At 40.0% G+C, this 20,438-nt stretch overlaps 2 protein-coding genes across 2 annotated transcripts in view; both read left to right on the top strand.

The window, feature by feature from the left end:
- Positions 1-20,438, top strand: part of erbb4b (erb-b2 receptor tyrosine kinase 4b) — a 167,861-nt gene that overhangs the window by 77,619 nt on the left and 69,804 nt on the right. Inside the window, exon 3 of the mRNA XM_089003429.1 lies at positions 17,650-17,836. Within this exon, the coding sequence (XP_088859555.1) occupies positions 17,650-17,836 (187 nt within the window). The remainder of the gene's footprint in view (positions 1-17,649; positions 17,837-20,438) is intronic.
- ikzf2 (IKAROS family zinc finger 2) overlaps positions 1-20,438 on the top strand; it is a 210,787-nt gene that overhangs the window by 167,867 nt on the left and 22,482 nt on the right. The window lies entirely within an intron of this gene.

Raw genomic sequence — 20,438 nt, 5'->3', positions numbered from 1 at the left:
ATGCAATGGACTTCGAAAAAGCTTTGGAAAAATGTTATTGTTGAGGCCTTTTGGTACATCAAGATACTATATATACTGCTCTCAGCCACGGCTCACGTCCGGCCACTCACACTCAGGAACGATTTATATCAGGCTGATGATCTAATATCACGCATACAGTTCCGGATATTTCTTTTGCTATCGGTGCATCTGTAGTCCTTCAATTTTGTACGTGGCTCTGCAATGTGTCCTTCACAATCCCTGTTACATACTTAGATTTCCACAATTAGATTTCCAAACAGCGCCGTTCTGAACAAAGATTACATTGCACCTCAGATGCCGTGCTTTATTTTCATATGTTCTAAAAACTCAACCCACTTCACACCTGCTTACTCTTCACACAATATAGCATTCGTTTCCAAAAATGACTCCCTCTGGCACCACCTTCCAAGGTTTCTGCACCTTTTTATCGTGGGCAATTAACTTGGGTTAATTGAACATGCTAATAAAGAAGACAGGGTGCCAGGCAACAAGGGAGCAAGGGGAGGGCGAGGTTCAGTGTATCTTTAGGAATGTTATTATTATTATTCCTAAAAAGTAATAACATGGCGACTCCCCCGGGGAGGATGAGACCTTACCTTGAGATAGAGGAGAACGAGTTAATGTGAAGCGCTACGCATACTCGTGGTGTCTTGAAGGTGATTGAAAGTGATGCCTACCGTCCTTTTTGGGAAGATATAGCAAAGATGGATGGCTGCATTCCACTACTCCCGTCCCCCAAACAGCTTTTACCAACAAACAGAGTCCATCTTCCAAACTGCCTCCACAACCGATGAGTCAACGCTCACTCTTTGATTAATAACTTACATTCCAGACTCTGATTTCAATGCAGACGTTCCCCATCTTACAAACGAGAGACTTTACGAGCGGTCGTTCGTGAGGTGAATTTGTTCGTAAGTTGCTTCAGTGCTATATTTTGTATGGAATTTATGTTGAAAGGACAACCAACACCTGCGGACAAGTTGTGTCCATAATGTGTAAAATCACTTTAAATGACTTCTACTACTACCGTATTTTACAAAAATTCCAGCAATTTCTTTAATTATAATACCATAGCACATTTATTATACATAAAATTAAGGCTTAGAAAATTTGAAACTAGAAAATTATGTTTTATGCGGACCTGGGAACGGATTATTCTCATTTTAATGGTTTCCTATGGAAAATTATTTTTTGGGATACACACTTTTCGTCTTACACACTTTTCTGGGAAACAATCAAGTTCGTAAGCCAAGATATCTCTGTAATATGTTAACTACCCATGTATTTTCCATATATAAGGCGGCGTACCAAACATGCCAAACTCCCGGATACAACTCAAGATCTGCACATATTCTCCTCCTCCCCATTAAAAGCCAGACATTTGTTTTTTCCAAACTACTTTTTTACATCTACATCAGTGGGAAAAGGCACAAAATAGGCAGAGGAAAGAGGTCCCTCTTTGGTAGCTTAGCAACCCTAAGCGCCCCCCCCCCCCCTGAACACACTTTTACCTCAAACCACACTGCGTGCTTGTGTCCACTGGTCCACTGGAGTGCTTCCATTGGCAACGCTGTGATAGCTGGATCAAGGGAAAGGTCAAGTTCACATCAATACAGTTGAGTGCCATGTTAAAAAAAAGGGGTCGGGGGGGTATTCTCTGGTTTGATCACTGATTCATCCCAGTGATGGAAGACACACATTTCCAGTTTGCAGTCATATTACAATTTCTATTTTGTTGTATTTAATTTACTATATACAGTAACTCCATCACAAGAATTTAAAGGAAAACCGACGTCTCCGGGCAAGTTGTGTCCATAATTTGTAAAATGGCTTCAAATGACTTCGACTGAGCGTCTGTGTAAGCTCTCAGTCGTACAGGAGTGGTCCATCGATGAAAAGGTTTCTTCAGCCGTCATCTGTACAAATTTGAAGGTGTCGGACGTTTCGCTTCTTATCCAAGAAACTTCGTCAGAAAACTAAAGTCTTACTGGTAGTTTAGGCCCTATATATATATATATCCCTACTGTCCAGACATGGCGGTGCCGGACTCTGCTATAATAGGTCCCTGCTCTCAGGTTGGGGGGAGCAGAGGACAACTCCCTGCAGCTGCTCCACTGATAGTTCCGATCGTTCTGACTAATGATTGGCCTGATTGCCCCACTTCGACCGATATCACCTCATTAGTAATACTGATGAGGTGATACTGTTGAAGCGAAACGTCCGACACCGTCAAAGAAGTACAGATGACGGCTGAAGAAACCTTTTCCTCGATGTTCTACTGAGCGTATTTTACAAAGATTCCACCGCATAAACCTATATTTTACGTTGTAAGACTCGGGCTGAATATTCCGGAAGTCTTGTTTTTGAGTTGGTGACGAGTCCTCACCCTACGTCACTGAAGGAACGCCCCTGACCGAGAAAGGACATACCTTGCATCACCTCAATGGTTCTTTGTTTTGTCTGAAAACTTTGTGTTGATCCGTGTTGATGGTGAAATTAGAAGGAAAACACATAAATCGCTGTGTGTTGCGCGAAGACTTCTACAGTGTATTTCATGTTCGCTTACGAAACGTCCCAGGTGGGTGTGGCGTCCTCTTCTGCCTTTTTTTGGGTACTGTGAGTACTAAAGGGTTTGTCACTACATTTCTCTCCAGATGCATCAAAATGACCGGAATAAATTCTTGAATCGATTGCAAACATGTATGCTTTCCTCTTCAGAACTATTTGAATCATATTCATAACTGTAACAAGAAAGCATCTTCTCCCAATCTGAAGCCATTGTTTTGATTCTGGAGCAAGGCAGTGTGTGACCAATAGTGACGTCACGAACAAGTGGGCGGGACCTTCTGAAACTGAAACTTTCTGAGGTCATTTTGAAGTCGTTTTGGGACACTTGAAGTCATTTTTATTGGTGTTTTGCACTTGACTAAAAATATCAGCCTACCTGTTTTGGGTATTTTAGATGCTATCAAACGTTTTTCTGATGTCAGTTAGGAAACAAAACAATGGTGTCGGTTGTCCTTTAACGTTGAAGTGATTTTCATGTTATTTTTTTTTACAAATCACGTTTACGTTCATCAATGGTATGTTCAATACAGTAAAGTCTCGTTATATCGATATTCAAGGGAGTCCGAAAAAATATCGATATAACCGGGACTATCGATATATCCGACCCTGTTTGCATGTAATTTTCTCCGTGCGTGCATAGAAATAGTATCGATATAACCGGGACTATCGATATATCTGATATCGATATAACGAGACTTTACTGTATATAAATCCCATTTTTGGTGAAAGTCTTCGTCAAGTACTTTTCAAATTCAGGTTGATGTAGCAAGGGAAGCAGCGTTTCGTACTTCGCACTCACTTCACCTCTTCTGACATCTTTCTTCATATTTCTTGACGGGCATATTTGTCCTCCAGGCACCACGGGTACCCCCCCTCAACCCCCCCCCCCTCCCCCTAATTTTTGATGCACCGTTAGATGAGTGCAGATTACGTTGGCCCCCTGCTACTCACCAAACTCGTTCAATATTAATGAAGACTGATGAAGTGCTCGAGAGCCTCTGTCTTTCAGCCCTGACCCAGATTGGATTGACAACTGCAATTAGCGTCCCCCCCAAGTTCATTTCCATCACTTTAATTTGACACGAAGGAGGACAGTGCGGTGTGGGAGGCGAGACCACTGAGAAATCACAAAGCCCCCCCCCCCCCCCCACACAAAAAAAAAATGAAGGCGTTGAACGTGACGTTTAACAAGGAGAACTAGTTGTGCCATTTGACCAAGGTCAAACAAACGCTTTCCTGATAAAAGCCTTCGTGTGAAAGCGACGAGTGCCGAATGCTAATTTGCTCCATTCTTTCTAAATTAGTTTAAGAGTTTAAAAAGAATGTAAAAAGAAAAATTAGCCAATTTTAATAGAAAATTTAGCATATGAGTGAAACCGAGCTTTCCGAGTGAGTGTTGAATAATGAATCGCTAATAACGCCTGTTTGAATCCCAAAGTTTTTAGACCATTCATTAAAGGGCAAGCGACACCGTTTTTTTGTTTCCGAACTGACATCCGAAAAACGTTTGATAGCATCTAAAATACCCAAAACACGCAGGCTGATATTTTTAGTCAAATGCAAAACAGCAATAAAAATGACTTAAAATGTCCCAAAACTACTTCAAAATGACATCGGAAACGGCGAGTTTCAGAAGGTCCCGCCCCCTTGTTCGTGACATCACGCCAGGACGTCTTGCCTTGCTCTAGAATCAAAACAATGGCTTCAGATTCGGAGAAGATGCTTTCTTGTTACTCATCCAGTTATTAATACAATTCAAATAGTTCTGAAGAGGAAAGCATACATGTTTGCAATCGCTTAAAGAAGTCCTGTATCATTTTGAGGCATCTGGACTCCAATGTAGCGCCCAGAAAATGCACAAGATGGCGCCTAAGCTCCGTTGGAAATGGGCTGATTTGTTTGGTGGGAATTTGTGTCAACTAGTATCAAATAGTAGTCTTGGTGCAACACACAACCATTCCCCATCGTGTTATTTACGTGTTTTTCTTCTAATTTCGCCATCAACATGGATCAACACGATGTTTTCAGACCAAACAAAGTACCCAAAATGCATTATGTGTCGCTTTCTCGGTCAGGGGCGTTCCTGACGTGACGAGATATTTACCATAAATTAAGCAAGGTAGCATTTGTGGTAGGCAACCGACAACCTTAATTTAAAAAAAAGTCATTTATACTTTGCAACAATGTTTTTTTTTTTGCGATTAGTCGTCTTATTGTGTTTCACGATGTGAAAATGAGGGCAGGCAACTTTTCAGAGTTTTCTGCCCTGGTGTCCACTAACTTTTTGTCATGAGTTTCAGACACTGGAAATAGTGATTTGAGGGGGAGGTGGTCAGGAGCGTCTGTAATGCAAAAGTGATATGAGCTAATTTCCACAACATTATAGCGTCACAATATTACCCTCGTTTGCAAAATACTCCGTGTTTGGATAAAAAACTCATTAGGATTACATAGCCATTTAGCTAAGTGACATTGGGCTTAATTGTACCATCCATCAATTTTTGCATCATGACACACTCAGAAGACGTTAAATGTTGATTAGCCTTCAACCAATCTCACCCGTGGCGTTTGTGAATTACCAGTAATAGCCAGGGGGGGGGGGTTGGCGGTGGGTGTGAGTGGGGTTAAGGGTGATCCTTGTGGACATAATTGTTGACCCGTGAAAGCCAACTCAACTTAGAGAAAGAAGGAAAGTAATACCGTATTTTGCAATGTATAACGTGCACCCAAAAACTTTTATACAAAACTTTTTTTTAAATTCATTGAAAGTGCGCCTTGTAGTCTGGTGTGCCTTATATACGGAAAAAAGTTTGAAAATACACCATTCATTTGGGGGTGCGCCTTATACACTGGAAAATACGGTACTTTCCATCCTTCACTTATGGAACTTTTGCCCACCGTTGAACGCCATTGCACTGAATGTGTTGCACGAAAGGGGGTCGGGGGGGTTGCACAGTAGTGCATCTCTGCTTCTGTACTTAAGAGCCTGGCATTTAGTGTGCAATTAAAAAAAATCATATACAGTGAGACCTCAACTTACGAACTTAATTGGTTCTCAGACAGAGTGTGTAAGGCGAAAAGTATGTATCTCAAAAAAAAAATCCCATAGGAAATCATTAAAATGGGAATAATCCGTTCCCGGGTTTCCATAAAAGATACTTTTCAACTAAATAAGCCTTAAAACTACACACAACATACCTTATTCTATGTATAATAAATGTGCTATTGTATTGTAATGAAAGAAATACACTGCATTGTATCATAAAGTCACTTTATTTACATTTGTGACGGTCATTTATAGCTTGATGGAATGGCGTTGGAGGTCGAAGGTCAAAGGGAATTGCTGTTTGGAAAGAGAGGCGCATTACATGACGACTGTAATTAAAGAAATAAACTGTGCTGTAAAATAAAGTTTTATTGACCTTTTTGATGGTCGTTGATGGTTTATGGAAGGAGAGTCACCTTCCATAAGGACTGTTGGTAACTGCTGTTCGGTCGTGTGCTTCCTCCGAAGATCACTCCGCCAGCCGTGGTGGGTGTGTATTATGAAAATAGTGCTTATTATAAGGTTTAATTTTCATAAATTTGACGTTTGTAAGACAAAAAGTTTGTAAGTTGAGGTGTTTGTAAGTTGAGGTCTCACTATAGCTTGTGAATGCATTGTCGTCTACAAATTTACCATAGAAGAAGACAAAAAGCTTTGTCGTCGAACAGACAAGGTGAAAAGCTTTTCTGTTGCCGCCGAGTCCTCCTCTCACTTGATAAAAAGTCATAATAATACATTGCTTAGATCTGATTATACGAAATTATGATCACGATAGCGCTTTGTCTGCTGATGACATATTTCAGGTAAAGAAAAGATCAAGAATATGATGAAAAAAGGAGACATGGGAATAAAACATTGAGATAAAGAGATAGCTATGATCACAGGTATTATCCCTAAACTCCATTCATTCCTCTTCCTGTTTTTTGTTTAAAAGACCAATGACGGCAATATTATATTTTTTTTCAATTGAAATATGTCAGAAGGAGATGAAACCTATGTAGAAGACTTAAGGGACAACCGACATCAGTTTTTTGCTTCTTAACTGACATCAGAAAAACCTTTTATAGCATCTAAAATACCCAAAACACGCAGTATGATATTTTTAGTCAAATGCAAAACACAAATAAAAATGACTTAAAGTGTCCAAAATCTGCAAAAAAAATGAAGCTGCGAATTGGGCATTTTCAGAAAGTCCCGCCCCCAGTTCGTGACGTCACGCCAAGACGTCTTGCATTGCTGGAGAATCAAAACAATGGCTTCAGATTCGGAGAAGATGCTTTCTTGTTACACAACCAGTTATGAATCTGATTCAAATAGTTCTGAAGAGGAAAGCATAAACGTTTGCAATCGATTAAATCGTTTATTCCGTGCTATTCTGAGGCAACATTGGGGGGAAATGTATCACCAAAAAAGAGGCAGAAAATGGCGACCAAGCTCCGTGTGAGGAATTAATCAGCCCGTTTCCACAGGCTGATAAATTCCTTCCATGGAGCTTGGTCGCCCTCTTCTGCCGGCTTTTTGGTGCAATACAAGGTTTTCAGACCAAACAAGTACAGCAAAATGCATTGACGTGATGGAAGGACTGCTAAAATGTGTCTTTTTTTTTCGGTCAGGGGCATTCCTTCAGTAACGTCACGTACGGACTCGTCACCAACTCAAAAACAAGACTTCCTGAATATTCAGCGCGAGTCTTAAAACGTAAAATATAGCTATATGTGGTGGAATATTTGTCAAATACGCTCAGTAGAAGTCATTTGAAGCCATTTTACAAATTATCGACACAACTTGTTCGGAGACGTCAGTTGTCCTTTAAGATGGTGAGCCGAAACGTCAGTCATGACTATTCATGTGGTGGAATGTGCAACATAATGATTGCCGCATGTAAATAAATCATATCGGAAGGACAGTGCCAAATGGGACGCTCTAATGTTCCCACTGCTGGCTGTGAAATACATGTACAGGAAATGTCCATTTCAACAATTAAAATATTCATTTTTTTTTCTTGAACACCATTCCATCTACTTCATGATGTGCATAGACAAGAGGACAACACGTCCAACTCGTCTTGTTGAATTGCAAACTAAGTCTGAGGAATATCCAGCCATGTCTTTGCTTTGACCACCTTTCCACTTGGAATGACTTAGTCATGTTTATTTCTTCCCCTCCCTCCCGAATAAGCATTTCATATCTGTAGTTTTCAGACCAAGCAAAGTACCCAAAATGCATTGTGAAGTCTTTTTTTTTGAGTTGGTGACGAGTCCGTACGTGACGTCACTGAAGGAACGCCCCTGACCGAAAAAAAAAGGACACATTGTAGCAGTCCTTCCATCACGTCAACGCTTGTTTGGTCTGAAAACCTCGTGTTGCACCCGAAAGAGCCAGAAGAGGGCGTCCAAGCTCCATATAAGGAATTTATCAGCCTGTGGAAACACAATACACTGTCATGTCTACAAGAGGTCGCCATTTTCTTCTGCCTCTTTTTGGGTGATACATTTCCCCCCAATGTTGCCTCAAAATGGCACGGAATAAATTCTTTAATCGATTGCAAACATGTATGCTTTCCTCTTCAGAACTATTTGAATCATATTCATAACTGGATGAGTAACAACAAAGCATCTTCTCCGAATCTGAAGCCATTGTTTTGATTCTCCAGCAATGCAAGACGTCTTGGCGTGACGTCACGAACAAGGGGGCGGGACTTTCTGAAAATGCCCAATTCGCAGCTCAATTTTTTGCAGATTTTGGACACTTTAAGTCATTTTTATTTTTGTTTTGCATTTGAATTAAAATATCATACTGCGTGTTTTGGGTATTTTAGATGCTATCAAACGTTTTTCTGATGTCAGTTAGGAAGCAAAAACCGGATGTCGGTTGTCCTTTAAAATTTTAAAGTACATCAGATTTTCCTCACACCTATAAGAATATATGCAATGTCGCATTCCCTTTTTTAAAAGGTTGCAAAACCTGCCTTCTATCATATCTCTTCTCCAACGACCGTACTGTCTGATCAAAACACCAAAGGGAATTGATTCCCAGGCCTGATTAAAGCCCTAACCAGGGGCTACATGCATCTGTGATCCACCCTCATTACCCCCCCTCCCCCCACATCAGCTTGTAGTTAGGCATCGCAGGAAAGTGATTACTCACGGGTTAAGACTTGCCCGTTTGCCGATATGTGGGGCATAATTGAATAATGCCTGCTTCACCCCAATGGTCCCACTGCAGAGGGGCCTTCTAGACTCGTCAGATTGGCACAGTATTAACCATGACACAGGCATAACCAGGGATGGTAATTAATGCACTGAATCAATTACAAATTAGTCTATTTGCAGAATTCCCAACAGGGGTCCACTCGTTACAAGTGCTTTGATGGAGCTGTAAGTCTTCCTGGCGGGAAGTCATGTCTCTCCACGCTTCAATCTCAGGATCAGTTTTCATCTCTTCCGTCAAAGTGGGATCTGCGAGACAAAGTGAGGCTCAAATTAACGTGTTTTCCGGTGTATAAGGTGCGACTTATTGTCAGAGATGTCACAGTCAGACATTGTGGACGAAGACCCAGAAAGATCGTCTCTACTGCCGGTAGGAGACGCAGCCATTCATGACAGACGTCTGAATTCTGCAGCCCTCTGCCAAGCTATTTATTGATAGTATATGTAAATTTACGTGATACATTAGTAAAACATAGTTTTCTTAATTCGAAAACCACGCCTCTGGCACGTTCTGAGCCCCAACAGCTGTAAGCAATAAAACATTGTCTTTTCCTTGAGCTGATAAATTTGTGACCTGGGTAATGAGCTCTTCCTATGAAGGAGTTTCAAGTCGTAAATTGCTTCGGTGATAAAGGACTTTCCCAAGTCCTGAATTCTGTCCAAGGCCAGATCTCCTAGATGAAGCTGACAGTTTAACTTGCTGTGTCTGTTGACCTCAGATTGACCCCAGGTTTGTCTGTGCTTCAATTGTGTATTCAGTCACACATGTGGACTAAGCATATAACAACATGAAACTTTTAAATATGATAACTTCTTATTTTGTCTAATCTCTATCATGTATACACCGGAAAATATCTTGCTTTTCTTCAAAAGATGACCCCGCGCCTTATACGCCGACACACCTTATATATGAAGTAACATTGAGCCACAACAGGTACCGCAACTACTGTCAGCAGCCACCGACTTCATTTCCAACTGTAAAAGTAGTGCGTAAGCCCAGCGTCTACTGTAGCGCCTTATAATGTGGTATCCAATACATTTGGAAAACTTTGAGATATTTATATTATATTTGAAAATCGTTTTTGACTAAAAATATCATACTGCATGTTTTGGGTAATTTAGATGCTATAAAACGTTTTTCTGATGTCAGTTAGGAAAGAAAAAAAATGGTGTCGGTTGTCCTTGAATTACTTATTCAAAAATCTATGGATCCATTTGACTGATCATTCCGCGGCGTGCCGCTCCATCCCTACGTCGGATTTCATCATCCTTTCACCTTCATCGCTTTGCTGACTCCGGCAAAGCTCCTTTGCCGTCCGACCCTTTTATAAGTTTGGGGATTCCATTTCAAAACTGGGCACGTCTCAGTAAGTCAAGCGAGGGGTTTGTTCCGCCGCCACACTTCCGTTGACAAATGCGCCGGCCTGAGCAGGAGGAAGGGGGAGAAATCCCTTTTAATCTAGTGAATCTGGCTCTCGTTGTCTCTTTTGTTCACTGTTACTGGGACTTTGGTGCTCTCCGGGGATGCTTGTGTGTGAGGCGGCTGCGTTGGCTGCCTTACAATGTCAACATTATGCTGTCGCGCATGCCACTTTGACGTTTACTCTTACAGTATCTGATAGGACTATTTTAGATATGCACATTCTAAAACATTCAATGTTTATTATAAACCACTCATTTATGTGTCTAAGTTTAGTCGAAGTCAAAGTCAGCTTTATTGTCAAATATGCTAATATGCATGACATACAGCACAGAATGTCCTCTCGGACCCAGCGTGCAAGGCACTTATAACGTGGCTACAAAAAGACATACAATTGACAACAGACAATGCATGTGATTTCTGAATGTAAAGTGAGGTAGTGTCGTATGTAAAGTGAGGTAGTGACGTATGTAAAGTGAGGTAGTATCGTAATGGACAAAATCCGACTTCAACGGACAGTTAGGACGGCGGAAAAAATCATTGGCACCGCCCTACCCACTCTCGAGGACTTGCACACTGCAAGAATCCGAACAAGGGCGCGGAAAATCCTACTGGACCCTCCGCACCCTGCCCACCACCTTTTCCAGCTACTTCCCACTTAGCAGTTTTTTTGACAACGATACTAGTGCAGCGTGTTCTACCGGAAACAAATTCCTTGTGTGTCCTACATACTTGGCAATAAAGATGATTCTGATGATTCTGATTCTGATTCTGGTATGTAAAGTGAGGTAGTGACGTATGTAAAGTGACGTAATGTAGTAATGCAAACACAAACAACAAAAAAGGGTTGAAGTGAGATATTGCAGAAAAAAAAAACAGAAAGAACAAAAATATAGTCCACGATGATAGGACAGCGTGTAGCGTGTACTCAGAGTTCGGTGAGTGTGGCAGTGGGAAGGGGTAAGGGGGGCAGGGCTGGGAAGGAGTCTGCGGACTGCCTGGTGGCAGAAACTGTCCTTGAGCCTGCTGGTCTTGGCTCGGAGACTCCGCAGTCTCCTACCTGATGGCAACCGGCTACGTTGTTATGCTATGTGTATACATACATGTGTAGTTTACCTTATAACTTCATGTGTTTGTAGTGTACAAACTCATATCAGTTTTCAGTCTCATATTCCAGGCCTTAAGTGACAGCCGATTGGCTCCCTTTGAAATGAGGTCATTCCCGCTAATGTCTAAATAACATCTGTTGGGGGAAGAACACCCCTTTTCTCCACTGGTCTCGCACTCTCTGTGCCGTTCCAAGAATAAATAATCTTTCTGTTCATCATTTCGATTACTGCTGATTGACTATTTAAACCAATGCAAGCGAAGGACATGAACCAGGAGAAGTATCTTTTTAAAATATGCAATAACTTTGACTACCGGATGTCAGTGTAAGGACAAATGTGAGCTTCTAGAAGACCGTATTATGAGCTCCATGGATGGATCCATCCAGGTTTATTTTGATCATCAAAAATTCTGGATAATAACGATATTTGAGGTTATGTTTAGCCCTTGAGTCATTCACTGCTATTCCCGAATTTATTCAGGAATTGAAAATATGACATAGAGCGCCATTCCCGAATTTGTTTGGGTTTTGGTTTTCCTTGCTTCGGTGCCGATAAAGCGATGGCCTGACCTCTGCCATTTTCCCTTCCACAAGGGGGCAGCATTTCCCCTTATTTATTTATTTATTTATTTATTTATTTATTTATTTATTTATTATTTTTTGTTCTTGTATTCATTTTTTTCATTTATTTATTAGCTTATTTATTTGTATATTTGTTTTAGTTATTTATTTATTTTCTTGTTTGTTTGTTTATGTATTTATTTATTTGTTTGTTTATTTTTGTGTTTATTTATTTATTTATTATTGTATTCATTTTTTCATTTATGTATTTGTGTGTTATCTTATTTATTTGGATATTTGTTTTAGTTATCTATTTCTTTATTTATGTATGTATTTTTTTATTTCTATATCTAATCATTCATTCCTTTATTAGTTGTTTTTTTTTTGTTTTGTTTTTTGTATTCATTTTTTCATTTTGTATTTCTCTATGTTCTTATTTATTTGGATATTTGTTATTGACAAGTCTATTTATTTTTTTTTGTGTTCATGCTGAAAAAACAAATGAGAAACTCGTCATTATTTATTATTAATTATTTGTCTTCGGACTTTGCGGTCTTTACAATTCAAGTCCTCATGGACAAAGTAATTCTACTTGTACTCATTTCTCCTGCGAGAATCTTGTCTTTTTCCATCACCAACCCAATCTTAAGACCTCAACTCCGTTCATATCAACCTTCCAAACTTCGTATTTTCGTCCCCACAAAGTTATCAGAGCCCCACCACCAGAGTTCAACAAGGCCACCGGCCCCACGTCGCTATATTTTGCGTCATTGTTTCAACTCAATCCGTACATATTCATCAGATGAAAGACCGCCTGTTCCGATTAATGGAAATGACGCCAGAGCCGCCGCGGCGGCTTAGTTACTGCTGGTGGATGGCCATGCTCTCTGACAGCTGTCAGCTACTATGATTATGCCGCTAGACCAGCGCTTATATCAGCTCCGCGCATCAGCTGCAAGAGTATTTCACACACACACACATATATATATATATATATATATATATATATATATATATATATATATATATATATATATATATATATATATATATATATATATATATATATATATATATACACACACACACACACATTCCGGTTTCAACGGTTTTGTGAGGTCCGGATAACTCCAGATAAGGAGCGAGGACATCCGTTGCTGATAAGTTTAGACAAGAACTAGTGTTCCATTTGAAGACTAAATATCATCCCATTTCAACTTCTTTAAAAACAAAGAAATAAAAAGTGGACTTGAAACTGAAATAACAGCAGGAGTGAGGTTTCTGAATGGGTACATTCAGAGTCCTCACCCCTGTAGTGAATTTGGTTAAAATCTCGTTTTACTTTTTTGAGGTATGAACTTTTTCCTCTCATTAACCACGCACACACACACACACACACACACATAATCACACACAGTGAGTAAAAAATGTGTGTACACACACACACACACACACACACACATAATCACACACAGTGAGTAAAAAGTGTGTGTATCCAAGCGAAATGAAAATACACACAAAAAAATCATTATGAGTGTATTTGTGAGGACCTCTCTGAAACTTTAACGGATGCATATATAGACCCACTAGAACAGAGGTCCCCAACCCCCGGGTCGCGGACTGGTACCGGTCCGTGGGTCATTTGGTACCGGGCTGTGCAGAAAGTATAAATAACTGATTCAGTTGTCGTGAGTTGTGTTTTTCATGCGCTTTGTACTTGTTTATGTGGTGTGTCTTATTTTGAAGTCGTGTTTAAACTTTACCATGGAGACCATAGAGCGTTAAGGGGCGGAGACGATGTTACATATGTTGTTTCCATGCCTGTCGTATCGTTTTATTTTGTTGTATTTATCCACCGGTCCGTGAAAATATTGTCTGACATTAAACCGGTCCGTGGCGCAAAAAAAGATTGGGGAACACTGATCTAGAAGCCTTTAGAAAGAAAAACTTGTGAGGACCGGCCAAAAGGTCCTCACTTGTGAAAAATGTCCTCACTGCGTATGGTATAAAATGTCCGTGGCCCTCACAAGACTAGTCATACAAACACGCACGCGCACACACACACTCACACACACATAAACACACTTGTTGATTATCAACAGGCCGGCGTGGAAAAGATGCATCTGACCGCTTGTCTATTAGTGACAGCAACCATGATGGCGGATGGGAGGAAGAGCGCCACAGCCTGTCGCTTTGATTTATTCAACACGGGCTTGTTTACGCTGGCTTTTTTGCCCAAGTCGCCGCAGACATTATATATACCCAGTCCTAAATAACATTTCAAGTGTGAAGTAACGCCTGCCCACATATCGCGCTCACCCCGGGCGGCCCCCGACGAGACACGAGCGCTGAAGTCTGTGTTACATGCAAGTGTTGCAGTGTGATCTCCAACCCCCGGAGCTCAATTTTCCTCACTTAGACGCGATGATTCAACTCACTGGCATGACGGAATTTGGAGAGAGTGACCTCAGAAGCACATGCTGTCAATGATATGATGCAAAAGCAAAAAAGAAAAACCTTTACACTGCTGGGTTTCGGTCAGAGATGTTCGATCGGACACTGTGGACAAAGACTCGAACCTAGAAAGATTGTCTTTTTACTGCCGGCAGGAGACGCAGCTATTCATGATAGATGTCTGAATTCTGCAGCCCTCTGCCAAGCTATTTATTGAGAGTATATGCAAATTTTTCAACAGTAGCCAAAATGGAACTGTATAGTGCCACTTAGCAGTTTTTTTGACAACGATACTAGTGCAGCGTGTTCTACCGGAAACAAATTCCTTGTGTGTCCTACATACTTGGCAATAAAGATGATTCTGATTCTGATTCTGATTAAAGTAATACATTAGTAAAACAGTTTTCTTGATTAGAATCCCCTGGACGTCTAACCACGAACAGCTGTAAGCAATAAAACATTGTCTCTCCCATGAACTGATCAATTTGTAACCTGGCTAATGAGCTCTTCCTGTGAAGGAGTTTCAAGTCGTAAATTGCTTCTGTGATAAAGGAGTTTCCCAAGTCCTGAATTCTGTCCAAGGCCAGATCTCCTAGATGTAGATGACAGTTTAAGAGGCTGTGTCTGTTGACCTCAGATTGACCCCAGGTTGTCTGTGCTTCAATTGTGTATTCGAGTCACATGTGTTGACTAAGCATATACAGTAAAGTCTCGTTATATCGATATCCAAGGGAGTCCGAAAAAATATCGATATAACCGGGACTATCGATATATCTGACCCTGTTTGCATGTAATTTTCTCCGTGTGTGCATAGAAATAGTATCGATATAACCGGGACTATCGATATATCCAATATCGATATAACAAGACTTTACTGTAACAGCATGAAACTTTTAAATATGACATTTTTAATACGTTTTGAAAGTTGTACGCCCGACGTAAAAGTTGTACGACCCGGGCCTCGGGCAGACGTTATTTCAAACACTGCTAATGCTACTATTACTATTAATACAAATACTGTAATACTAATAAGAAGACTACTACTACTACTACTACTACTACGTCTACTACTACGACTAATAATAATAATAATAATAGTAATAACATTATAAGAATAAGAATAAGAATAATAACCATCATAATAATAACAATAATAATGCTTATAATAATAATAAGAAGAATGCTAATAATAATAATAATAATAATAATAATAATAATAATAATAATAATAATAATAAGCATAATAACTAATAAGAATAATGATAAAAAGAATAATGATAAAAAGAATAAGAATAAGAATAATAAGAATACAGTAAAGTCTCGTTATATCGATATTCAAGGGAGTCCGAAAAAATATCGATATAACCGGGACTATCGATATACCCGACCCTGTTTGCATGTAATTTTCTCCGTACGTGCATAGAAATAGTATCGATATAACCGGGACTATCGATATATCCGATATCGATATAACGAGACTTTACTGTAATAAGAATAAGAATAAGATTAATAACTATAATAATGTTAATAATAATAATAATAAGATTGCTAATAATAATAATAATAATAATAATAATAATAATAATAATAATAATAATAATAAATATATTTCTTTTTTTGTACTCAGGTTTCACCAAAATCAAAGAAAAAGAAAAAACAAAAAAATTGTTTTTCAGGAATTGGAATCAGGTGGCGGATGACAGAAATTAAGCCAAAGAAACATGCCTAATTCCAAAGGCAGCTGGCAGAATGCCACTTTGAATCGAGTCACCTGTTCACAGGCTCTTAACGCAATGAAACAAAGCAGTCCAGACAGCGAGTTGGCAAAAGCTCAAGACAGAAAACCAGCCAGAAGTCAGCCAAAGGGAATCCCCGCAGGAAGCCTACATTGTACAACAAAAGACAAATATCCAAATCTATTTTATTTTATTTTTTTTTTTTATTCGCAAAATGTAAATCAACCCATTGGGCGTCTAAAAAAGAAGCAAAGGGAGTTTATTGCGAACGAGACAGAAACAAAATCGGGACTAACCATGGAGACGTTCACCCTGGAAACGTGACAACCTTCACAGCAAGTACAAGGACAACAGTGATACCTCGGTTGACGAACCCCTTGGCTTACCAACTTTTCGGTTTCGGAACGGTAAATTCATGAACATTTTACCTTGGCATACAAACTATTTTTCAGGATCCACGCAGAGCTGCCACAATGAGTGATGTGTCGTTCGCAAACGAGCCCGTTCTCCGAACAAGAAAATGGCAGCCGACAGTGAGGGGGGTTAAACATTAAAGAGACAGGCAGACGACACTGAGAGAGCGAGAAAATGGAGAGAAAACAGTGAAATTTGGACTCGTTTCAACTTTGATAGTTCAAAGGCAGAGTGTAGACTGCAAGGTTAAAATTCCCGCCCCCAGTTCGTGATGTCACGCCAAAACGTCTTGCCTTGCTCAAGAATCAAAACAATGGCTTCAGATTCGGAGAAGATGCTTTCTTGTTACTCATCCAGTTATGAATATGATTCAAATAGTTATGAAGAGGAAAGCATAAATGTTTGCCATCGATTAAAGGAGTCCTCCCGTATCAATTCGAGCCGTCGTTTACAGCAATGTAGCACCCAGAAAATGCACAGGATAGCGCCCAAGCTCCGTTGGAAATGGGCTGATTTGTCTGCTGGGAATTTGTGTCAACTAGTATCAAATAGTAGTCTTGGTGCAACACACAATGATTCACCATCGCATTATTTATGTGTTTTCCTTCTAATTTCGCCATCAACACGAAGTTTTCACATCAAACAAAGTACCCAAAATGCATTGTGTGTCGCTTTCTCGGTCAGGGGCGTTCCTTCCGTGACGTCACGTCAGGCATCGTCATCAACTCAAAAACAAGACTTCCCGAATATTCAACGCGAGTCTTAAAACATAAAATATAGCTATACGCGGTGGAATCTTTGTAAAATACGCTCAGTAGAAGTCATTTGAAGTGATTTTACAAATTATGGACACAACTTGTCTGGACGCGTCGGTTGTCCTTTAAGGCTTAGAAAATTAAAAAGTAGAAATGTATGTTTTATGGGGACCTGGGAACGGATTATTCTCATTTTAATGCTTTCCTCTGGGAAATTAATTTTTGGGATATATTCTTTTGGCCTTACACACTCTGTCTGGGAACCAATTAAGTTTGTAAGCCAAGGTAGCACTGAATTTATAACAAAATCACATTTTTTAAGACCCTAACAGAGCCTTTGTCTCATTCTGCTTGCAGTCAATCCGGGAAGTGACAGGCTACGTCCTGGTAGCTTTGAACCAGTTTGACTACCTTCCTCTGGAGAACTTGCGAATCATCCGAGGGACAAAACTGTACGAGGACCACTACTCCCTTGCAATCTTCCTCAATTACAGACACGATGGAAACTTTGGACTGCGACAGTTGGGTCTGAAGAACCTGACGGGTGAGTGATATTTGTTCTGTTGCGCCAATGTGAAATGTCTGCAAAGTATTATGGGATTGCGAAAGCGATGGTCGGTTTGGAGACCCTCGTTGGGGTTCTGTATCCTTATGGACTTTTTTTGTTTGCGAGCTTTTATTCTGACATTTATTATTAAATATATTGTTATTTATTCTGTTTTTATTTTTTATCGTTACGTTGTTTATCATTTATTATTTGTATGTATTATTTTTTATTTAGAATTAACATTTATTTTTATGATTATAACATTATCTTTTTTATGATTTTATTATTTATTTTAATGATTTATTCTGTATTACAATTATATTATTTATTTTAATTTTATTTTAATGTAATTTTTTTTCATGATCAGTCATCAGGCTACAGCACCCATGACGTATGAATGAATTAGCAATTGGGATTCCATCGATGAAAAGGTTTCTTCAGCCGTCATCTTTGAAGGTGTCGGACGTTTCACTTGTTATCCAAGAAACTTTGTCAGCAAACTAACTGGTAGTATCGGCCCTATGTATATATATCCCTACTGTCCAGACATGGCGGTGCCGGACTCTGCTATGATAGGTCCCTGCTCTCAGGTTGGGGGGAGCAGAGGACTACTCCCTGCAGCTCCACTGATTGTTCCTATTGTCTGACTAAGGACTGGCCTGATTGCCCTATTTGCTCTGTTATCACCTCATCAGCATACCTAAGGCTATGTTGCCTAAGTGATCTGTTGTACGAACGATCCAAATTGAACCTCACCCCACCATATCGCTTTAATGAAGGATTTAGCTGTTTTATCAAAATCGCTTCTTTTACTCCCCTTTCAAACCATCTATTTTCTTTCGCTAAGATTTTAACCTCATTGTCGTCAAATGAGTGGTTGCTAGCTTTTAGGTTCATATGTACTGCCGATTGAGGCCCACTAGTATCATCCCTGCGTTGATAAAGTATTTTTTGAGACTTTGTTTAGTCTCCGTAATGTACTGCTCTTTACAATTTTCATTCTTACAATGTATTGAATAAACGACATCACTTTGTTTTTCATTTGTCATCCTATCTTTTGGATGCACTAATTTCTGCCTTAAAGTGTTTAAATAAGTATGAATTTTGTATTGCCAAAGGACTCTGTAGTTTTTCAGAAACTCCTGCAATGTAAGGTACTGCTCCACTGCTGTGTTTGAATCATGAGGGTCAATCAATTATTTGACATCTGACAGCAAAGTTCAAAACTTTTCTAGCCTCGAGTGGTTTTGCGGGTCGGCTGTCTCATTTATCACAAAGGCTTTGACTTTGCTGTCAGATGACTTCATTGTTCAACTGCCAGGAGACCAGTCAAGAAGTCCATCAAATCGATCAACGCTATAACATGTAAAGGATGACAAGATCAAATTTATTAACTACAGAACGGGACTAATCTGGGCGAGGGGCAATAAAAGGCCCCTGACCGGTGTTGAAAGCCACGTGCCTTTTGCTTGCTTCAAAATTGCCTTGGATGAAATCAATTTGTCGCTAGTGTATTGTAGCAGTGCGCTTATTGATTTTCCAACTTCCTCACTGAGTGCTGCAAATGGCCTCTGTGGATTTGAGAGGGTGGGGGGGGGGGCTAAAGAACAGGGTGGAAAAGGTCCCCGACTGAGCAAGGATGGGACTTCCTTCAATGCACCTTTCAATCAAGCTTAGCTAACTTAACCGCAAAAAAATGTTTGGAGCCAGTATAGGGGATGCTCAGTGAACACAGAGGGAATTACAAATGAAAAGCTAACAGTTTCTCTCTCACTATAGATAATTCGATAGAGAAGGTATTATATTTAAAAGTTTCATACTGTTGTATGCTTAGTCAACACTTGTGACTCAATACACAATTGAAGCACGGGCAACCTGGGGTCAATGAGGTCAACGGACACAGTAATTTAAATGGTCAGCTTCACAGGAGTCATTTACGACTTGGGGAAGTCCATATCACATTTAAGACTTCAAACTCCTTTTCACAGGAAAAGGTCATTAGCCATGACACAAACTTATCAGTCCATGGGAAACTCAATGTTTTATTGCTTACATCTGTTGGTGCTCAGAACGTCCAGAGGCGTGGTATTCTAATCAAGAAAACGATGTTTTACTAATGTATCACTTTAATTTGCATATACTCTCAATAAATAGCTTAGCAGAGGGGCGCAGAATTCAGACATATGTCATAGATGACTACGTTTCCTGCCGGCAGTTGGGACGATCTTTCTGGTTCCGAGTCTCTGTCCACAGTGTCTGACTGTCATATCTCTGACACAATTCCACTGGTTCTCCCTCCCAACAGGTCAAAAGCTTGGGTGTCATCCTTGACAGCACACTATCTTTCCACTCCCATATAAATAACTTAACCCGATCGGCGTACTTCCACCTCCGCAATATCAATCGTCTTCGCCCGTCTCTCACTCCTCACACCACTGCTATCCTCGTTCATAGTCTTGTCACCTCCCAGATTGACCATTGCAATTCATTTTTCTTTGGTGTCCCTCAGAAACTTCTCCACAAACTTCAACTAGTCCAGAATTCTTCTGCCCGGATCATCACCAGAACCTTCCCACGTGATTGCACCACTTTTTCCTCT

Source organism: Hippocampus bargibanti, linkage group LG08 (genome assembly GCF_051943395.1).
Source record: "Hippocampus bargibanti isolate YZ-2025 linkage group LG08, ASM5194339v1, whole genome shotgun sequence".
Taxonomy (NCBI): Eukaryota; Metazoa; Chordata; class Actinopteri; order Syngnathiformes; family Syngnathidae; genus Hippocampus; species Hippocampus bargibanti.
Note: the sequence above shows the minus strand (reverse complement) of the source record. Positions and strands in the feature narration are given on the sequence as shown.